At 36.5% G+C, this 23,974-nt stretch overlaps 1 protein-coding gene across 1 annotated transcript; it reads left to right on the top strand.

Moving 5' to 3' along the window:
- The first annotated feature begins 764 nt into the window (after positions 1-764).
- Positions 765-23,815, top strand: Gclm (glutamate-cysteine ligase modifier subunit). The gene is made up of 7 exons (XM_063254502.1): positions 765-1,307; positions 5,645-5,710; positions 9,616-9,700; positions 13,185-13,244; positions 15,769-15,971; positions 17,387-17,501; positions 20,883-23,815. Exons 1-7 carry the CDS (start codon positions 1,182-1,184, stop codon positions 21,050-21,052), a joined length of 825 nt encoding a protein of 274 aa, XP_063110572.1. The 5' UTR covers positions 765-1,181; the 3' UTR covers positions 21,053-23,815.
- Positions 23,816-23,974: the final 159 nt, after the last annotated feature.

Here is a 23,974-nt window from a genome sequence, read left to right as displayed (position 1 = left end):
TTGTTTCCGGGATTATCTTTCTGTCAATAAATTTACCATCATTCCTTCAACCAACAAATTACTGACTCAACCTCAGGCTCAATTTCTAACCTCTTAGATCTTTTCGATCCTTTCCCCAATTTTTTATCAACTAATAATTTAAATTCATTTTTTTTCAGATTTTGTCTCGTAATAAAAATCTCACTTTGCCATCTAAGATGATTCTTCCCAACAAAAATGAAAGCTTCTTGAGGGAAGAGCAACACATGTTCAAGAATCACAGTCGCCTCTGAGGGGCTGAGTGATGAACCCTTCTCTAATCTCGCCTGTTTGCGCCCTCTGCTCTCATTTCATCTGGAAGTCCGGAAGCTAACTGTCCTAGGGTACTCTTGTATCATATCCTCCATGTTCCATGAGCTTCCTCTTGTCTAAAGTTCAAGGGCAAAGACTAAGCCTTATTCTCTGACTCAACACTGCAAACAGCAAGTCAACACGCCATTAACTAGTCATTAGCAGTTAGAGTTAAGGTTCGCGAGCCTGGCAAACTAAAGCAGGCCCAGTGAGAACGAAAACCACCGGTCCTTTGAAAGCCTCGCAGCCCCTGCTGTCCTTTTAAGGAGGCGTGTGAGGAAATCAGCAGCGCGGCGGCCATTGGCTGAGGAGCGCGCGCCGCTCGACCGCACGCGGCGCATGATGCGTCGGCCGGCGCGCCGCTCTCTGACCGGCAGGGGGCGCCTCGGCGCGCGCCTTTGCCCGGCCGCGCAGTCCACCCGCGCTCTCGGCCCGTGCGCCCGCCAGCCCGCCAGCTGCCCGCGCCAGTCGCAGGCCGAGGGCCAGTCGCCCGCGGGCCGGCGTTCCGCAGCCCGTTCACGCCCCGCCCCTGCCCTTCCGCGGGACGAGTAACGATTACAGGGCACTTTCTCGGCGGCGATTTCTGCTTAGTCATTGCCTTCCAGGAAACCGCTCCCTGGGTTTGGAGTCAACTCTCCCGCGGAGCCAAGCCAGTCGCTCTTCTCTCCCGGCCGCCGCTCCTCCGCTCCGCCGGCGCCCGGCCTCCTCCGCCCGAGCGCAGACCGGGCTGCAGCCGCGTGGGGTCGGCACCCTCGCGCTGACCTCTCGGGCCCCGGACACATCGTCCTGCGGGGCAGTCGCCCATCCGCCCGCCCTCCCACGGTCCCGTCGCCGCTCGGGCGGCCGCTGCCATGGGTACCAACAGTCGCGCGGCCGGAGCGCTCCTGGCGCGGGCCAGCACCCTGCACCTGCAGACCGGGAACCTGCTCAACTGGGGCCGCTTGCGGAAGAAGTGCCCGTCCACGCACAGCGAGGAGGTGAGCGGGCCTGCGGGACAGGCCGCGCCGGCGCGGCGCGGGAGGCTGCGTCCGAGGTCTGCGCGAAGCAGATGGGACGCGCGGCTCCAGCTCTTGGCAGGTGCAGCCGTGCCGCGGTGACGCCCCTACCCGGCCCGGAGCCGGGTCTCGGAGATGCTGGGTCGAGGTCCCCGCTTCGCTCTGTCCTCTTCATACTTCCGCTCACCAGCTACTCGTCCGGGCGAAGGAATAGTTGAGCGATTAGCCGCTAGCAAATCAATAATATTTAGACTTAATTTAGGAGTGCTGACATTGGTTTCTATATTACTGCGAGGCAAAACGACTGAAGACTTAAATATGGCTTTGGAATAGACATTTTTTTTTCTTACCTAGAAATTAATATGCCTCACTTAATTTGCCTGAAGGCTAAGCAGTGGTTCAAAGTAGCAGAGATTAATCTGGAATTACACTGGCCATTCCTGAGTCAGTTGTCATCCATTCATTGCACAACTAATGGCTAAAAAAAATTGGTGGTCCAACATTTATAAAACTACGAAGCAATTTAGTACCGAAAAAAAATTCCCAAGGAATATGTACCAACCAGAAGTTATGTGCCAACTAAAAATGAAAATGATAAACCTTTATACGTAGGAGCTCAGTGACACTGGGAAAGTTAACTCTCTCTAGAATGTTTACATAGTTTTAAAGCTGAATACTAATAACTTTTGTATCAGACTATGGTGAGAAGGAAAGAAATTAATATGTGAAACCACTCAACATAGGGATGTTTATCTCCCAGGCACCTAGTTTCTTGTGAAAGATAAACAAATTAATTAAAAAGAAAAAAATGCCATAGTCTGATGTTGTCAGGTGTGTTCTAAGAGAGTTTTGCTCTTTTGTGAGATGCTGGTAAACAGACTGCAGTAGCATCTGGCATCTCTCTGTAAGTATATGCTGGAATCTAGCATCTTTTAGGAGATGACAACTCTTGATTTTAAATTTAATGGGAGCCAACATCCCTACCCTATTTTGTGTTCCAGTTTCAGCTCAGTTTTTGTTTTGTTTAAATCACTCTACTTTGACTGTTTCTCGTAGTATTTCTGTATTTGGCAATAGAACATTAATTTCTTCCATTACTGATGGTGATGATTCAGTATAGTATTTTGGATGTAAATTAGTAAATTTCTCTGTTATGTCACTGCAACACTCTATAAAGTAGTGGCTTTCAAAGTCATTGGCCACAAGTTATAAGAAATGCATTTTACGCATTCAATTCATAGTTTTATAGTTTATATGTTTATCAATGTATCTGAAACATGAGTCTTACAAAAAGATGTTAGCTCATACATACTGTGTGTTGTCATTTTTTTCTCTTATTTCAGTTGACAAGATGAATTTCTTTTCATGTGACAGATCAAACCAAACACTTCACACGCGCTAGGCAAGTGCAGTATCACTGAGCAGCTACGTCCCATCTCCTTAAAATCATGAGTGCCTAGTACACTAATGCAGGCAAGTTTGAAAAACATTGTTCCAAGGACTAATTCTGGTTCATAATACTTTATTTAGGGTGCATCATCACAGTAGGAGGAAACTAAAGAAACTAGAGCATTAAGGGAACACTTGAAAGAATGACAGCAGTAAAACTGTTTAGTTAGAATAGGATAAGCATGTTTTGTTTCTATGAAATGAGAAACTTTGTAGCAACCAGAGCTCCAAATTGGGAGGTACTGTGGTACTTGAGACAGCTCAACCTTTTTGAAGAGATTAAAGAAACAAAAAAAAAACCTCTTTGTTGAAAAAATGTACACATCATGTAGAGAGTTCAGTTAAATTTCTTCTAGTTCTAATGTGTTCTTATTTCTAAGACTCTTAGCAGATTTTTGTGTTTCACTAGAATTTTTTTTGTTGGAGTTTTTGTTTTTGTACCAAGGATTGAACTCATGACTTAGCATTTGCCAGACACAGGCTTATGCCACTAAGCCAAATCCCCCATCCCTCACTAGAATTTTCTGAAATCAACTATTTTTTTTTTCTTGAGACAAGGTCTTACCTCGTACTTCATGTCAGCCTTAGGCTTGCTGTGTAGCCCAGATGAGCCTCTTAACTGGTGATACTGCTTCGGCCTAATGAGTGCTAGTAATACAGGCTTGATTCATCATACCTGGCTCTGAAATCAAGACGTCTGTCCACTTCTTTAAGAGTATTTGACCAGTCGTATTAGGGTATTTTTTTATTTAGTTTTTCAAAGTATTTTTTAAAAATTCTTATACAACTCCCGATCTAATGATAGGCTTGACTGTGGTGCTATTTTTCTTTAGTAATGTTGTGTGTGTGCCATAAGAATGAAGAGAGCAGGAAACAAAGCAAAATTTTAAAAAGTTAATGATAACCCAATGTAGATAACATGTAACTTACAAGATTAAAAATCATTGGATTTGTGGTATACTCAGTGAATTCTCATGTAATTAATAACTTTGTACTTCTGTCTTAATTTATCTTAATTTTTTTTTTTTTTTTTTTTTGTGAGACCAGGTTTTACTATATAGTTCAGGCTGGCCTTGAATTCACTACGTAGCCAAGGCTGCCCTCAGACTTACAGTGGTCCTTCTGTCTCAGCTTCCCTAGTGCGAAGATTACAAGATTGCACCACCATCTTGGCTCTATCTTGAATTTTGCAGAATCCAAGATTAATTAAGAAAGTAATTTCAACCACTTTAGCTAACCAAACGCTACGAAAAAGTAGTTTCAAGAAAGTAGTGAACACTTTGAAAATATAATTATTTTCCTAAATCGTTGAATTCATAAAGCAATTTTTAAACACAAATGATTCTTCTAGAGGAAAATTTCTTACAATTTTAAAACAAACAAAAACAACAACAAAAAGAAACAAACCATCCCTGGCACAATTATTAACATCTAATTAGTCCTTCTGCCTCAACATTTTACTGACTTAAAAATGACATCTGTCTGGAAGGATTCAAACTAATTTTTATCTACTGACATCAATTTGGATATAAATACTCTTTGCACAAAGGACTAGACTTGGTAACTTAAAGTGGATTATTGTGAATAGCACACAAATTATTGTAGATCATAAATACTAACATAGGTGGTTCTGTGCTCTTAAATTGATAAACCAGTTGTCCTTTTTCATCATCTGTACTAAGATGGAAGTGGTAAAAAACCTTCTTATCATAAGCAGTTGTAATTTAGATTGTGAGTTCAGAAGTTTAGTCTCTGTTGTTGCTATTAAGAACGTGAGGTTATAAGTTTGATCCCTGGTACACCCCCCCCCCCAAAAAAAATGTGCTTGTGCAATTCAGGGGCTAACTTCTAGTTACTCATTTCCTTTTTCATTGATTACCTACACTGTGATCTTGGTTATCTTTAAGGTAGTGATTTCAAACTGCTAGTGTTAGCCAATTAGTGGTCATAAATCATTTTAGTGTGTCATACAATAGCATTTTTTTCTTCTGATAGGATAGAAGCCACTAGAGTGGATGGCTTGTAGTAAACTTACATAACTGTTTTGTGGATTTTGTCTTCTTATGTGAACATGGGTCTTCACTCACTAAGCGAATATATGTCCTGCTTTGGGCCAATGTCAAACAAGTGTGAAACACACAGGCAGAGGAGATAAACACATTAATGAATTTATATGCTATAATGTTAGCGTGAAATACTTGTTTACCCAGGAAAGCATTGAGATAGGTTAGAGGTCTATCTAAGTTTTAAAAAATGGTTTATGAACTGTCATTATGTAGCTTGACCTACAGATTTTTGAATACTTAGCAAGTATTTGGGGGTATTGTCAAAATGAAAAGTCTGTGCTCTTGAGTGCTGAGCAAGTCCAAGATTGAGCTCAGGAGTCTGAATCTTTAACACCACAGATGAATCTAATGTAGTAGTAAATCCAGCTACACTTATTCTGAGTCACTTGTTAATCTTTAAGGAATGTAACATAAAGGAGCCAACAGGCACTTCAGGCTCATTTTAAGTCCAGTTCCCTCTGTTTATAACTTTATTCTTAATTTTTTTTGTTTCTCTACTAGTGTTTTTATGTTTCAGAGGTTTACATAAAGTTTCATCAGTACAAAAAACTATAAAAATAATTAGACTGCTGCTTCAGGTAAAGAATGTTTGGAGAATTATGAATAGAATGAGAAACAGGTCTCAATTTATGTGGAAGGAAACGCATTTAATTCCAATAAACAAAGTTAGAATTAAACTTGTAATTTGTATGGCATTTTCTGTTGATTTTTTTGTCTGCTTATCAAGTCAAGGCATTTTTATTGTAGAAATATGGGAGGTGCATAGAATTGGATTAACAGTTTCAAAATACCTTCCTTTTGCAGCTTCGAGATTGTATCCAAAAGACCTTAAATGAGTGGAGTTCCCAAATCAGCCCAGATTTGGTGAAGGTAAGTGAAATGTGAATACAGTAGAAACAATGCTAGTCAAAAGGGAAATGGAGTACAAACAGGAAGTTACTTGAGAGCACTCAAATAATCAGGGTTTGCAGGGAAATAGATTTAATGCAAGACACATAATTTATAGAAATATTTTATAATATTCACCCAAAAAGTTAAATGCAAAAGAGTACAAGAGGGCTGTCCAAACACTAGAGACCCAAAGAATGCAACTGAGGGTCTGGATCCCATGGCAGTGTCCTGCACAGCTCCAGCTGGACACATAGAGCCCATGGCAATGTCTCATGTAAGTCTGTATCAAAGATCTGCACTGGGAAGGCCTGAAACCAGTAGTGGTAGAAAGTCTGTGTCAGTAGGATGAAGGATCCATGCCAGCAGGCTAAGGGATCTGCACTGTAGCCAGGAAGTGATGCTCAAGGTAAGGACCAGAGTTCCTAGAAGAGAACTGCAGCCATCATCAGCAACAGGGAGAACCCAAGCTCCTCCACCAATGAAAATATCTGAGTTCATAGCAGGAAAACCAGAATGACAAGATTCTCCAGGAGAATCAATAGCGCACCATCTTCCCCTCCTTTTTTTTTTTTTTTTTTTTTAAATTTTATTTTGAAAGTATACAACAGAACTAGACAGAATTAAAGCCAATTAAGATCGCACAGTGAAATTGGTACAGAACTTCACAGCAGGTTACTGGGATAACAGTAATAGGTATCACAGTATATTTTGTTATCTTTGTAATGGTTGTTCTTTCAATCACGTATATCAAATTGAGATGAAATACAGAACACTATAGAACTTATCAAAACAGAATATTGAATAGAGCAGTACTATTAATCAGAAAAGAGCAAAACAGTAATAAAAATATTTGCCTTCAAAGAGATGGTAGAAGGAAGTCCCTCTTATTTGCTATGGTCAACCTCCCCGGATATGCTCAGATTTCTGGTTCCCATTTGCTAATGGGCGGTGCGGGGGAGGGAGAAGGGGGTTTGGGGAAGTGGGATATTTGACTCTAGGCCGTGCATCAGTAGGTTCACTATTGCTTAGCAGGGAGACAGGCTGGTTGTTTGGTTTCACAGCATCCTAAGTTCCAACATGGTGTGGATCTCAGGAGCTGCTGCTGGTTCTTCCACTGGAAGGGTTGCAGTCTTGTTAGCAGGGAGGGGAGGTGCTTGCTTGGCTTCCCAGGGTCCTAAGTTCCAACAATGCGTGGATCTCATGAGCTGCTGCTGGTTCTCCCCCTGGAAGGGCTGCAGTCTGCCACACTGCCACGGATTACCAGGGAGGGGAGGTGCTTGCTTCTTTTTTTTTTTTTTGGTATGGGGGGTTGAACTCATGACCTTGCGCGTGCCAGGTAGCCGTTTATACTACTGAGCTAAATTCCCAGCCCCTCCAGTTCTGCTTTTATGCCATTGGCAACAGTCCTTGGATGTAAAAGACACACCCAGAACCCAGCTGATTCAGTTCAGCAGGTGTTACAAGTTGACCATTAATCAATCCACAGGCAGTTAGCCATGAAACTTCTCGTGGCGTTTACTGTGATGAAAATCTTACCCAGTAGGATTAAGCATAAAGCAGAAAATGTGGATTCTGTAGTCAGCTAGACTACATGCTAGGGTTCTCATATATAATTCACATTATGATTTCCTCACCATCAATGTTTTACTCTACTTGACATTTGGTTGAATAGAGGAATGATTATGGTTGGTACATTGCTTTGGTAGAATATCACCACAATAATACAGTTATTAGAAATAATTTATAAAATTTCAATTTCTGATGAAATAACTGTATTTGATTAAATGCCATTATATTGCTATTATTGAAAATGTTAACATATAAAATACCTTTCTGTATATATTAAGTCCTACTCCGTCAAAGACTTCTTACAAATTTATGTATGTATGCATGTATGTATGTATGTGTTTTTTTGTACTGGGGATCGAACTGACAACCTTGCATTTGCCAGGCAGGCAATGTGCCTACTTTATTATTATTATTATTATTTATCTTTTTTGTTTTTTATTGGTACCAGGGATAGAACTCACAACCGCACACTTGCTAGGCAGGCACTTACGCCGATGAGCTAAATCCCCAGCCCCTGCCAACTTTAAAAGTATACAGGAAAACATACTACAGGTTTATATAACTTCATTGCTGTATGCAAACATTAACGATCATATCTTTGATCAATCTGTTTATTTGAAATGACCATTTATGCATGATTTAAACACTTAGAAAACCCCTGATATATGATGGGTATTGTAATATGCTCACCAATCATAAAGAAGACTCACTGTTTGCTTTGTTAAACCTCATTATGTAAGTTAGTATATTTTGATTGATACATATATTAACATTTTATCATATCCTCATAATTATTCATTACAGTGCATCTGGATGGCCCTTTGAGTTTTTTGGTTTGTTTGTTTTTGTTTTGTTTTTTGAGACACAGTCTCACTATATTGTCTAGGCTGGCCCTGAACTCACTATGTAGCCCAGGCTGGCCTTCAACTTATGGCAGTCCTCCTGCCTCAGCCTTCCAATTACTGGTATTACATAAGTGCGCCACCATGCCCAGCTGGCCCTTGGTTTTTTTAATTACCCCCAGGAAATGAAATGTTTTACCTTAAAATGTTGGTGACCCATAACTAAACATACTTTTGTCATATGATCCACCAGTCTTTCTCCTTGGAGTTGAAAATTTACATATGAGAAAAACCTGCACATGAATGTTTATAGCACTTTTATTTGTAAGTGCCAAAATTTGGAGGCAACCAAGATGTCCTTTAGTAGATGAATGGATAAACAAACTTCGGTACATCTAGACAGTGGACTGTCATTCAACAGCAATGTTCTATCAAGCCATGAAAAGACATGGAAGAACCTTAAATGTGTATTACTAGGTTAAGAAAATCAACCTGAAAAGGCTGTGTACTATTTGATTCTGTTTAACATTATAGAAACACAGTGGAGACAGTGAACAGTGCAGTGGTTTTCCAGAGTTGTGGGGAAAAAGAGATAAGTGAGTGGAGCGTAAAGGATTGTTATGACAGTGATATTACACTGTATGATACTGCAGTGGTGGATGCATGTCGTACATTTGTCTAGGCCCATACCAAGAGTGAACCCTCACATAAACTTGTGATTGTAATGTATCAATGTAGGCTCATTGTTTGCAGCAAATGTACATCTCTGATGGGAATATTGATAATGGGAGGCTGTGCATGTGTGCAGGCAGAAGGTAAATGAAAAGTCTATCCAACATTTGTTTATTTATTTATTGCTACAGGGGATTGAATTCGCAACCTCATGCTTGCCAGGCAGGCGCTTATGCCGCTGAGCTAAATCCCCGGCCACTATCCAATATTTACTATTCTTTGTACAAACTCAACCTTCATACAATTTTCTCTGTTCAATATTGCTGTGAGCCTAAAATTGCTCTAAAAAATAAATTTTTTAAAAAAAGATATGTATATCCTTTTGCAGATTAAGTCAATGACATGAGGATTTAAAGCCTAACAGTCTCTTAAAAAATTTGTGAGCAATGTGAAAAATTAACTACCTACTATTCTAGTAGTTTTATTTTGCCACATGTCCCTCCTCTGCTTATTTTCTAATTTTTTTCTTTTGTTCCTGCATTATTTTGAATACCCAATCAAATCTTCTTCCCAGAAAATAGACACACACACACACACACACACACACACACACACACACACACAGCAGTTTACCTCTATGTCAGGCCTTTACAACCCTTGTAAATTCCATTAGATTTCAAGTAAGGAATTGTTATCTGTGAGTTTTCTGCTGTAAAGAGCATTATGAACAGCAGAGCACTGTATAATTGATCAGAAATAATATTTATTTATCAATATTTATTGTAAATATATTTATTATAGGAGTTTCCAGATGTCTTGGAATGTACTGTATCTCATGCAGTAGAGAAGATTAACCCTGATGAAAGAGAAGAAATGAAAGTTTCTGGTAAAATCCAACTTTCTTTTATATTACCAGCCATGGCTGGCACATGCCTATAATCCCAGCACTTGGGAAGCTAGGGCATAAGGATTGCAAATGGAAGTCCCACCCGGGCAACTTAGTGAGATATTGTCTGGAGAGAAAAAAAGGGCTGGGGATATAGCTCAGGGCAAAGGCCTTGGGTTCAGTCCCCAGTACCACACACTACACACACACACACACACAAGAATTTAAGCTTATATAGATTGAAATTTCTAGATGTGTATATATAGATTATAAGCTGATATGACCTTGGGCTAATGCAGTTTGTGGCCTTCTTTGTAAGCTGATTGAAATAAAGATACGTAGTACACTAAGTGCAATTAATTTTTACCATGTTGTGGTCATGTTATTCACTATAATTAAAGTGCACGTGTAAAATGAGATAGAGCACTGTCTTTTGATTCAAAAAAATAATAACATTTGAGTTTTGTTAGGCACTGTATTTGCCACTTTATGGTTATATTTCTACATATTATTATCAAAACAAGCCTACAAGGTAAGTATTTTATCCCATTAAATAACTTAAAAGTTATCATACAGCTGGCCATGGTGGCATGTTCATGTACTACCAGCTACTTGGGAGACTGATGCCAGATTGCTTAAAGAGTTCAGAGCCAGCCTAAGCAATATTAAAAATGAAACAAAATAAAACACATCTATTAAAAAAGAAGGTAGAAAAGAAAATTGTCATACAGCAGGTAAGTGATTAAACCAGGAGTCCATTCAGATATTCTTGACTCCTTAACACATTCCTTTGTTAATTTCACCTTGCTGTTTTTGTAGAAAAGGAAGTAAAAGCAGCATTCTTTCTTTCTGTAGTTGATTGTAATTGTTCATGACATAGATTCATCTTTGTCCTCAGTTCCTGTAGGGCATGAGATTTTTGATAGGTATCTAAATTCTACTTGTTTGAACTTTCTCCTTTCTACCTGTCTAAAATGCCTCACTTTCAGAGTAACTTCAGGTGGCCCAAATTCACAGACTGAGGAATACTAAGGGAAGGGTTTTCACAGAGTAGAAATATGGGAACCCAGGTAGGACCATAGTAGTAAATACTGACTGACTCACCTGGGAAGGGACATGTGATGGCTTTTCAACAGAGTAGTAGTATGAAGAAAACAGTGTTTTAGGAAGATTATCTAGCATGGGAAAGTAAGGAACAAATATAAGGCATATCAAGCCGGGCGTAGTGGTGCACCATCTATAAATCCCAGCATTTGGGAGGCTGAGGCAGGAGGGTCGTGAGTTCGAGATCAGCCTGGGTTATAAAGTGAGCTCAAGGCCAGCCTGAACTGCATAGCAAGACCCTGTCTCAAAATACCAAAAAAAAGGGCATATCATACAAGTACTTTTGTTGCATATGTTGAATGCCAGTCATCTTACATAACTATTTCACTATCTAGGGCTGGGGATTTAGCTCAGCAGCATAAGCACCTACCTTGCAAGTCGTGAGTTCGATTCCTGGTACCAATAAATAAATAAACTAATTAATTAATTTCACTGTCTGTACTTCTATTTTCCTTTACAATTTTTTGTTTTCTTGTTCTTCTGCTACTCTACCTATTTGTCTACTGAGTAAATTATATTTTGAACAGTGTATATAAAATAAATATGTACATATAAAGTTCAATTTAAATCAAATCAAAGCCTCAGTATTACATATATTTATAAGGTCTGTACATTGAAAATTATTCAAGTTCCCTAGCAACCAAAGAAATGCCATGTAATGTCCTGGGAAGATGTATATTATACCTCGTAAGTTTTTTTAAAGTATTTTTTAAAGCACATACTGAGTTTCCCTTATCCCAAAATTCTTGGGACCTCAAGGGTTTCACATTTTACAAGTTTCTAAATTTTGGAAGATTTACACAGACTTTACTGATTGAACATCTTACAAGGTTAGAAGAGCAGTTCTTACTGTTGGTGGTGTGATAAACTGGTAGACCGTTTTGTGAAGTAGGTAAAATACAGTAAGACTCACAAGAAAATTCAAGTCCTTTGACCCATAATAACATTTCTGAGAATTCATTCTTGGAAAATGATCCAGTGTACTGAACAAGAAATTGAACAAAAGTTACTAAGATATTTTAGTGTTTACATGTAATAACCGAAAACTGGAACTATAAGAGGAATATTTGCTAACCTAAATGTTAAACAAATAGGACCTCAAGTTGAACACTGTCAAAATTACAATATAGGGGCCAGGAGTATAGCCCAGCAGCACGGCGCTTACCTGGCAAGTGTAAGGTCCTAAGTTGATTCCCAGTACCAAATAAAATAAAGTAAAATAAAAATTATGAAATAATGTTGAAGTATTTAAAAGTTCATAAAATCGTACAATAAAAGTAGACTACATAAAAGATCTAAATAGTAATTGTTTTGGATAATGAGACCATTGGCTATTCTTTTTGGTCTCTACCTTTATAGATTTTCCTCGTTTCTAGATTCAGCACATTACTGATATAAAAATATTAAGATAACTAAACTACTACATAATATCAATACTGAATACTTATTACATAAATGTAAATCAAACATAAATAGAAAAAATGTTGTAACTTGCTTCAGATGACCAAAAACTGGAAGGTTATATCTAAAAAACAAAATTACAATATTGGGAAGGTAGGATTGTGGGGGTTTTTTTGTTGTTATTTTTTGTTTTTTTGTCTTTTTCTCCCTTTTTATTGGTACCGGGGATTGAACTCACAACTGCCTGCTTGCAAGGCAGGCGCTTATGCCGCTGAGCTAAATTCCCAGCCCAGGATTGTAGGTTTTTAAAAATTATCTTCTCACTACAACATAGTTTAGTTTATAATTTGTATAGATTTTAGTTTATGGGAGAAAGCATATAATGTGCCTCATTAATGTTTAATTCATAAAAACGTACATTTCGAGTAATTTAAAGTCCTATATTTACCTGATTTGTTGTCTATAAATGGTAAATTAAGTTTTGCTTTTACCTTTGACAAACAGTTGTTTAGTATAATTTAAAAACTATAGTGGAAATATACTTCTGTTTTAATTTTTGTGTTATTTTTGTTTTCCTGAAGAAGATAGGGGCTACATATGGTGGCATGCACCTGTAATCTCAGCATTTGAGAGGCTGAGGCAGAAAGATCACCATGACTTGAAGGCTAGCCTGAGTTACAAAATGAATTCAGCGTGAACTGCATAGTAAACCTTGTCTCAAAAAGACAAAACAAACAAAACAAGATAGGGTCTTGCTACATAATCCAGGCCAGCCTTGAATTTGCAGTCCTCCTGCCTCAGCCGCCCTCATGCTGGGATTATAGTTAAATGTCACCTCACCAGTTTGCTTTTGTATTTTAAGATGAAAACTGTAAAATTATTTTACTAGGAAAGGAAAAATAATTCATTCAGGATTATTTATAATATTAATGCTATGTATGTACCAAATGTAATTACTTTCATTTTCTTCATTACTTAGCAAAACTGTTCATTGTAGGATCAAATTCTTCATCATCAACTAGAAATGCAGTTGACATGGGTAAGCAAAAATTTTAACTTTTTTTTTTTTCTTAATAGCGGATCTTAAGTTACAGTAGGTTTTTTAGTTATAACTTATGCTTAGGTCAAGGTGAAAATGAGCTGATCATAATTTTACTTTTTAAAGTTCTTTTTTTTTTTTTTTAACCAAGGATGGAACTCATAATTTCATGCTTGCCAGGCAGGCACTTATGCTGCTGACCTAAATCTCTAGCTTTAAAGTTTCTTTTTTAAAATTAATTTTACTGGTACATCTTAGATATACGTAACATTCATCATAGGGATTTTTTTTTTTTTTTTTGCGGTACCAGGGATCAAACTCAGGACCTCACACTTGCCAGGCAGGTGCTTATACCGCTGAGCTAAATCCCCGGCCCCATCATAGGGAATTTGTACCTGTGTATGATACATCTTGATTGTTCTTTTTCCTCATTTCCCTCCCTTCCTTTCAACTCCACTTCCCCTTTATGAAAGCTTTGTTTACATATTTTCTTGTACTTTTTTTCTTTTCCTTTCTTTTGTCCCTTCTCCCTTCCCATTTGAACATTTTCTTATGTCACAATATCTGTTAAACATTTTATACTTACTTACACTTTCAGTTTCTCACAGCAGAGCAACAACACAGTATTTAAACATGCGTGTCCAATTTATTTCACTTAAGAGTATGGTCTCAAGTTTATCCTTCTTTATGGTATAATAGTCCTCCATTGTAAAAAAAAAAAAAAAAAAAAACCCACCTCACATCTTTATCCAATCATCCATTCATGGGCATTTGAATGTTTCAAAGATTTAGCAATTACAGACTGCTATCGTAAACTGGGTGTGCATCTATCAAGGTGGTATGATGCTTTTGATTCTCTGAGAAGTTACCATGAAGGGGAATAGCTGGGTCAAATGGAACCTGTAGTGTTTTGAGGAATTTCCATACTGCTTTCCACGGTGGTTGCAGGTTGCACCAATCTACACTCCCAGCAACAGTGGAAAAGGGTTCCTTTTTTTTTTTTCTTTTTTGAGGTAGGGACTTACTATGTAGTGCAGGCTACCTCAAACTCACCGTGATCCTCCTGCCTCAGCCTCATAAGTGCTTGGATTAAGGGCATGCAACAACACACCTGGCATGGATTTCTTTTTCCTCACAGCTCTACCAGCATTTGTGATTGGTTGATTTCTTAATAATAGCCATTCTTTCTGGAGTAAGATGGAATCTCAGTGTTGGTTTTTGGGGTTTTTTTTGTCTTTGTCTTTTTGTTTTTTCTTTTTTATCGGTACCAAGGATCAAACGCACGACCACACACTTGCAAGGCAGGCACTTATGCCACTGAGCTAAATCTTCAGCCCCCAGTGTTGTTTTATTTCCATCTCTCAAATGACCAGTGATGCTGAACATTTTTTCATATATTTATTTACAGTTTCTACTTCTTCAATGTGAGAAATGTCTTTTTAGTTCAGATGCCCATTTTTGGACTAGGTATTTAAATTTGAGATGTCCGTTTTTTTTATATATATTCTAGATATTAGTCCTTTTCTATAGGATTGTTTTCTCTAATTCTGTGATAGATTAATATAAAGCTTCTGTAGAATCATATTGATTCATATAGGGTTATATTTTGACACAAGAAATGTAAAAGATGTAATAATTAAATGTTAACTATCTGGGAATAGAAATTTGCCTTAATCATATTCTTAACTGTTTTATTACTATAGATGGAGTAAAATCAAAGACAACAAGAACAAAACAACTATTTTGTATCTATTTTCAGAGTTAAGTTATTGTGGTATTATATTTACTAAATCCTTTTTCTTTTAAAACATTCTTCCAATATTTATGTTATATAAGTGCATTTAACATCACTGTAAAATGAGCAGTAATTTAAAATAAACTATAGAAAATATCTATCTCTATAAAAACAGATTAAGGCCATTAAATTTAGTTGTTAGAATTTCAGGCTTACTTGCTGTGACCACCAGTTACCGAAGAAAAGGATGATCCGTGTGATATACTAGTGAGCAAGCAGAATGGAGAACAGTAGAGCAAGAGACTTGGAGAACAATTCTCCAATTCCAAGAGAAGAGCAAGTAGAATTGGAGAAAAAACAACATGAAGATAAGGAGGCTACTGAAAAGTCCTGGGACTTAGGAAATAAGAAGAAAGCCTTTTCCTCAGAAAGGGGAACCTGCAGTGGCTGTGAGCTTTACTTGGCAGCTAGATGTGGTTAGAGAACCGAAAACCCTTTGTCTGCCATACAGAGTAGGTGAATGGGTACTTACAGGTTGTTTTTGTTTTGTTTTGTTTTTTTAAGACAGTAGTGTTCTAATGAAATGTAAGGACCAGGGATATAGCTGGTAGCACAGCCTCTGCCATGGCAAGTATAAAGTCCTGAGTTCAATTCCTAGTACCACCTCCCAAAATGTTATATAGAAAACTAGTGAGTTATATGGACAAGCAAACTTAATGGGATACTTTGAAGACTAGAAATTCTTAATTTTATTAGATAATACTTATCCTGTGTTTTTCTTCCCATTAGCCTGTTCAGTCCTTGGAGTTGCACAGCTGGATTCTGTGATCATTGCTTCACCTCCCATTGAAGATGGAGTTAATCTTTCCTTGGAGCATTTACAGCCTTACTGGGAAGAATTAGAAAACTTAGTCCAAAGCAAGAAAATTGTTGCTATAGGTACCTCTGACCTAGACAAAACACAGTTGGAGCAGCTATATCAGTGGGCACAGGTAAAGAATGGCCAGCCCCAGGCCAGGGGTTTAGCTCAGTGGCACAGGCACCTGCCTGCAAGGTCATGAGTTCAATCTCCGGTACCAAAAACAAAACAAAGCAAAAAGAATGGCCAGACCCAAGCACTGTGGGGGAGGAACTTACCTTTTTAGCCTTTGCTGCAGCCTCTTGAGCATCCTGCACATAGTGTACACTTACCGTGGGGTAACTATTTCAAATATGAGAGCTTTGATGCAGGCTTTATTCAGAGTTAAGGTTTTGGGTTTTTTTAGGTATATGTCTAAAGCTGAGTATGGTGGCACATGCCTGTAATCCCATCATTTGGAGATTAGTTGCAAGTTTAAGACCAGCTTGGGCTATAAAGTGAGCTCAAGGCTAGCCTGAACTGCATAGTGAGACCCTGTCTCAAAAGACCAAAAAAAAAAGTATATGTCCAATAGAACAGAATATTAATCTAATTTAAAATGAGTGACAGAAACACTAAAAATTATTTGTTAAAGCTTTTGTATGGATCGATGAAGGCTCTTTCCAGCAGTTTTATGTATGTTACAAAAAAAATTTTTTCCTTAGGTATTATGAGGCTATGATCTTAATTTTCCAAGTGAAGAAATATTATATATAACAAATATTTTATTAGCTGTTAAACATTTGTAAGATTCAGTTTTATACAACTTGATGTGGAATGAATGTGATTACCCCTACTCCCTGGCCTAACAATCTACAAAATTATAAGGGATATTCCTAGTATTTTTTACCTTTATTCTCCATTTTTTTTATTCCTTTTACATCAGCCTCAGCCTTCTCCTTTTGACTTAGTAGTTAGATATGGCCTAAAAGTCCAAGTGGGTTCCAGGTGATAAAGATTAATCACTACAGCTAGTACACATTATCAAATTTTTTCTTTGTAAAATGTGTTTAATAGTCATATTTTAGATATTAAATATATTGTATTGACTGTCTACTTTTAAGACATATTTTGTCTCTTACTGAAACCATTGCATTTAGAATCATGTCTATTTTCCAGGTATATACATTGGATTATTAAATGGTTTTACTAGGAGATGTTTTACTACTGTAGTACTATACTGGCCTTTTCTTTTTCCTAAAGCTATTTTTCCTTTCCCTATTACTACTAAAATGAGTTTGTAAAATATATATATGTTTTTTGGGGTTTTTTTTGTACTGAAGATCAAATTCAACCTCATGCTTGCCAGGAAGATGCTTGTGCTACGGAGCTAATCCCCGGCCCTGGAAAGCATATTTTAATAAAAATACTCATATGTATTGTTTTTAGACCTTAAGCATTATAGAATGTGATTTTTTTCATGTCTTAAAATTAAGACCTTTTCATTGCTTTCTACTTTGTGTATTACCTAATTTAGTAAAGATGTTATAATTTTATTTTTACTTCTAGGTAAAACCAAATAGTAACCAAGTTAATCTTGCCTCCTGCTGTGTGATGCCACCTGATTTGACTGCATTTGCTAAACAGTTTGACATACAGTTGTTGACTCATAATGATCCAAAAGGTAAGACTGATAACTTATCTTACAACAGCTACTTGATGGTGGGCTGACAGAGTAGTTCAGTGTCAGAGTGTTTGCCTAGCATTTTTGAGATCCTGGGTTTAATCCTTGCACAGCAGTGAATAAATAAATAAATAAATGGCATTATTGACATTTGTGTATATAGTGATAGACAATTGTTATTTTTCAGAAGTATTCCACTTAACTAGTATAAATATCTCCAAAAAAGGGCAGATATACTATAAACAAAACTTAGAATCTTAGTATAGGTTATTTTTTTTTTTTTTTTTTTTGTCTTTTTCGTTTTTATCAGTACCAGGGATCGAACTCACGACTGCCTGCTTGCAAGGCAGGCGCTTATGCCGCTGAGCTAAATCCCCAGCCCCTTAGTATAGGTTATTGACTAGATATTTTATTATCACTATCAATGTGTGTATATTTACTGTTAATCAGAAACATTTGACTAAAGAGAAAGGCTTATCTGCCCTCTGTACAATTTTTTTTAGCAATGTTTGACAGGATAACTAGAAAAGCTAGAATGTCGAACATAATTTGTAAACAAATGTTTTGTGGAAGCTATATATAAGTGAAACTTTAAAAAGAAGAGTCATTTTAGTGACAGTCTAACAATGAATCACAATGCTGATTTACTATAAAATATAAGCCATTTAAATTTTAACTTTCCAAATGTTGGCAGACATATCATTTCAGGATCTGTATACTTTTGGGAGTTACCAAGCATAGTCATTGTCACCAGTAGCTGATGATCCATCCTGTGTCCTCTTCAACTTCCACTTTAAAAAAAACTCATTTTTTCAGTAGAAAGAGACTAATATGTCTAGTATTTTATTTTATTTCTGTATGTCTAAACATTGACATTTAGATTATGTGCTAAAACATCATTGTTACAGCAAAATATGTATGTTTATGAGTTGATATTTAATCTTTTTATTTTGATCCTAAACATTCTAGTTAGAATTTATAGGCTGATTGTGACTACACCACTAATGAATTTTTGACATTTTAATTTATAATTAAATACTTTTTTATTTCATTTGTCATGTTTACTGATTCATAAAGTAGTTAATGAGTTATATATGTTAAATTTTTTATTTTTAAACAACGAAGTTGTAAAACATTTAAGTCTGCTTGTCATGTGAAATGAAATTTTGTTTATAAGTCCTCTAAAGGTCTGCCTCTATACTGAAACTGCACTTATTCTTTAGAATGGGTTTATTTTCTATTACCCTTTGTCCTACAAGTCACAGTAACAGTTTAACCACCAGTAGGGTAAAATTGTAAAGTAGTTGATACTAACTTTATAAAATTTTTCCTTATTGACTTTACCTTTCCTCCGTTTCCATTAAATCTAACTGCCATTGTGCCCTGTTCCCTCAGAGTCCTCTTCTTGGTAGACATTCTGATAATCCTGTATTGTTACTGTTCCAAGGGAAGATTTGCGTTCTTGTAATTTGCTCATAGTGAAAACTACTTATGAGCTGTGGGATAACTTACAAAAATTACTTAACCTCTTATTGTCTCAGTTTTTCTTTATAAAGGATAATTTCTAATACATAGGGCAAATGTGTGAGTTTGAGTTCATACATGGAAAGTAATCAGAAAAGTGCCTAAATAATTACTATTAATGCTGCTGAGTATCACAGTAGTTTACTAGGCAATAGGCAGGTCCTTTAGCATTGCAAATCATAGCATGTAGATGGTCACGTACTTTCCATTTGTATGGTTGATTCTGACCTTTATGGAAACTTTCCATTTGTGCAACACTGTTTTGAATAACTAAACGTACTGTACTTAAGACAAATCCCAGCCCTCTTGGAACTTACAGTCAGATGGCAGGAGACAGACAATACAGGGGCTGGGGATTTAGCTCAGCGGCATAAGCGCCTGCCTTGCAAGCAGGCAGTCGTGAGTTCGATCCCTGGTACCGATAAAAACAAAAAAGCCAAAAAAAAAAAAAAAAAAAGAGGGAGACAATACAATAAATATTTAAAATGATGATCAGTAGTATGTGCTATGGCAAAAAGTTGGCTGAAGGAGAAAGTGTCCAAGCAAGGGGTGGTAGTTTTATGTAGGATATATGAGTCAAGAAGCCCTCTTTGCTAAGAGAACATTAATTGGAGACTGGCAATAAGGGAGCAAGCCTTGGGAATATCAGAAGACAATCTGGGAAGAAGGAAGAGCTAATTCAGAGGTCCCAAAATAAGATGATGCTTGTGGTTTTCATGATTCAGGAAGGAGGGCAAAATAAAAATAATAAAGAAGAAAATAGGTTCGATGTGGTGGCACACTCCTGTAATCCCAGCACTTGTGGGGTTGAGGCAGCAGAATTGCTTGCAAGTTCAATACCAACCTGGGCTACAGAGTGACCTCAAGGCCAGCCAGAACTGCATAGTGACACCCTGTCTCAAAAAGACAAAAAAAAAAAAGAACAACAAAACAAAATAGGAAGATGTAGTATAGCTAAGGTTTTTTTTTTAATGATTTCTGGTACCCATTAGAATTCTTTGATCTAAAAAATAAAGGAATGTAAGACTGATACTCATAACATCAGCTGCTGGTGGACGTGTGAAGCACAGTACAGTCCCTCTGGAAAGCAGTTGCCAGGATACTGTGCAAGAGCCTTAAGAATGTGCTCTGGCCCTTCATTCCATAGCCAGGCATGCCATTGAAGGACATTCATCATAGCATTATATATATATGATAGAAAGCCCCAGGGATAAAAGTTACAAGGCAATACATAGTAGTGGAAATAATTTATCATTTCCAATTAGTAGATTTACCTTTTATATTTTCTTGTATTTTGCTATGGCTTTACTTTAGAGTTTCCAGCCAAGCACGGTGGTAGGAGGATTGCCACAAATTTGTGACACTTTGGGCTACAAAATGAGTTGGAGGCCAACCTGTAATACATAGTGAGACAATGTCTTTCAAAAAAACAAAAATACACAACTTTAGAATTTTGTGAGGATCTTTAAAAAACACACACAAATGTTTAATCTCTACTCTACAAAAGGTATGAATTAAACAGGCTAGAGTGCAGATATAGATACTTTTTAAAGAATTTCTGGACCATTTCTGATATTTCAGTTCAGATTCGTAACATACCTGGAAGGATAAGCGTATCTTATCTTTGGTTTTTTTGAAACAGGGGCTTGCTTTGTAGTTGAGGCTGGCCTTGAACTCAAGGAAATCCTCCTACTTCAGCTTCCCAAGTGCTAGGAATACAGGCGTGCGCCACCAGCACGCCAGGCTTTATATTTGGTTTGATGTTCTTCATTTGTTGTGTTTAAATGCTTACTTACAGAGTAAAGTGCTTTTCGCTTTTGAATTTAATACTTTGGGGTTTTATTGCTGTTGTTTTAGAACTGCTTTCTGAAGCAAGTTTCCAAGAAGCTCTTCAGGAAAGCATCCCTGATATTCAAGCACGCGAGTGGGTACCACTGTGGCTGCTGAGGTACTCCGTCATTGTGAAAAGTAGAGGAATCATCAAATCAAAAGGCTACATTTTGCAAGCCAAAAGAAGGGGTTCTTAATTACAACTTAGGGTTTATAACCTAAGTTGATCTGTACTTTTCTTGAATATAAAATTGAGATGTGTAAAAATCTAGCTATGATCTATTAATAGTGTCATTGAGGCACATATTCTTTAGTATGGTGGATAGTATGTTATGTTTTGATTACTTCTTTTGCCTCCATATCAGTCCACTCACGTGAACCACTGTATTGTTTTTATTAAGCAGTTGTTTTCTAATTGAAATTGTCTATATAAAGAAAATACTTGGAATATATTTTTCCTTTATTTTTATGAGTAATAGAAATCAAGAAAATTTGTTGGTAGATATATTTTGGTCTAGGGTTCAGGATAATGTATATACATATTTTTTATTTCCAAAAATTCATCAATTGCTTTTTACTCTACAATATAGCAAAGCAATTTAATTTCAGTTGTTAAAACTGAAATACGGAAAGATATTTTTTTCTGTCACTGATGAATAACTATCACTAACTGGAGTAGCTGGGATCTAGTATTATAAATAAAATTTATTCTTGAATACATGGATAGCAACAATTTTTTATATGTTCTTGCCTGTAGTTTACTTATGCTTTAACTATGTATCCTTGTGCCATATTTTCTTCTATTTACAAAAACAAACCAAAGTAAATCTAAAATGTAGTTTTGAAATTATTGTTTGAAGGCTTTATAAAACTACCACTATCGTCTCTAGATTCTTTATAATTCAAAATGCATCCTCGAAGTATTGCTACTCATTTGAGTTACTTCAGTAAGTATTGCACCCTTACATGTGCTGGGCACTGTGGACTCTAGACAAAACATGAGGCACAGAACTACAATCAGTTATGTGATGGTTGTTTCCCATTAATTACCAACTAGGAGGTACCAAAGCCAGAAAAGTATAAAAAAATTATCTTTACTTCAGGACCAACATTATATATGTGGACAACTTTGAGCTATGATCTAGGTACCAGGGATTATACCCAAACCCCTTGCTAAACCACAAACTCTTACCACTTAACTACGCCCCCCCCCCAGCCTGATCTTAACTATCTTAAATCAGAACAATATAATCAAAACTTTAGAGCTAGAAGAAACTATAGCTCATAGAGTATAATTCACTAGTTTAAGAACCAGAAAACTGCAAATAAATAAGCTATGGCCTTTGATACATACTAAAGTCCTCCTTAATTTTATACATTCATAACCGAGGTAGTTTTTAAAATTTTTTTTTGTCTTTTTCTTTTTTTTTTTACGGGTACCGGGGATTGAACTCACAACCACAGACTTGCAGGGCACGCGCTTATGCCGCTAAGCTAAATCCACAGCTCCGGTTTTTTAAATTCTTTAAAAAATTTCATGTGTCTCAATACTTTTAAACCATGGATCTATAATAATATTATTTTGCTCAGATTTTTTCAAAGTAACTATGGTTACTTTAAGTAGCCATAAAATAAATACAATATAACCTTTTCATACATAAAGTTTTATGGTTTACTAGTTGGAAAATTTGATGATTAGAATTACGTGAATTCAACTGATTTGCCTGCTAAAACTTAGACTTTGAGCTCTTTAAGCCTTTCTAGCCTTTATATAAATCATATGTAACATTAAATATAGTTAACTTTTTAATTTAGAAATGTACAGGATGATTCCACATAAGTCCTTAAATGCTTATTTTAAATCTATGCAGTGAAATGCTGAGATATTTTAAAAAGGAACATTAATGTCCCATTTATCATTTTTCAAAATCTAAAATATACAAAGTGGATTCTCTGAAGGGTTATTTTGAAAATGGAAAAGCAACTTGCATTGATAATGTTTCTGAACCTCAGTAGAAGCTTTTTGTGATCTTTACTCTGTTGACAAAGAAGTAAGGTGATAGATTCATTTTGTGAAGGAGATTATGTATTGAACTTTTAAATGGAATTTTGATGTTTTTGATGTTTCATTCTACCTTAAATAGATTTTTAAGGCTTTATAATTTTTCAAGCTGTTTACATCTTTTTTCATGAACTTCAGAAATTACTGAATAATGAATACTTTCCAAATATTAAGTACTTAATGTTTTAAAAGCCATAAATGAAGTGGTAATATTATCAAATAATCGCTTAAGACTAAAATAAGTGATCAATAGTATATATGACAGATATGCTTTCTGGGAGATGTGAATCTAGTAACCCAAGGTAGAAAGTTTATATAGTTTTTCCCGAGTAAATACATAAAGAAGCTGTAGTTTGTTATTAAATTTCCACAATACACTGGAGCCTTACTTAACACAATGTACTGTAACTTGGAATTTGTCCTGAATGCCACCCATCCAAGAAGCTGTAGTCACCAGAAGGACCACAGTGTTATATATTCACCTGGTGTAAATTGTGAAGACCACATTGTGCCAGTATATTATTAGAGTGTCCACTGAGGGATGGCTAGTGCTAGAACTTGTATCATAAGTAATAGCTAGTAATTTTTCAGGTCTCAAAAAAAAGAGATCATTTGGACCACTCTATAAAAATAAAAAATTAGAAAGTTACTCTGTTCTACATGAATGGTCTCCTCTGTCCCATAGCCAAGTAACAACTAAAATTAGAAACTCAGTTTTCAGTGATAAAAGGTCCAAGGCTCATTTTAGATTTTGTTTCCAGGTTTTCTATTCAATATTTTCAACTTTTGGGTCTGTAAGAACTGATGTATTTATTGTATTTTAGACTAACCATTCATCTTTCTGCCAGATGTATATTTCAAGAAATGTGAAGCTGTTTGAATGAAAATTTTAACCATTTGTGTCATTGTGTGTTTTTATACTCAAATATACCAACTTTTGAGTTTGAACATATTTTTACATCATTAACTTGTACCAATGCTTAATTCTTTCCTTAAGAAGCTGGTGATCGGATTTTTCAGTTCACTAATACAACTTTCATTAATATTTTTATAGTTT

The sequence above is a fragment of the Cavia porcellus genome, unplaced genomic scaffold, assembly GCF_034190915.1.
Source record: "Cavia porcellus strain 051 isolate PalLab524CR breed Dunkin Hartley unplaced genomic scaffold, mCavPor4.1 scaffold_1, whole genome shotgun sequence".
Classification (NCBI taxonomy): domain Eukaryota; kingdom Metazoa; phylum Chordata; class Mammalia; order Rodentia; family Caviidae; genus Cavia; species Cavia porcellus.
The sequence above is the reverse complement of the archived record's forward strand: the minus strand, read 5'-3'. Positions and strand labels throughout refer to the sequence as shown.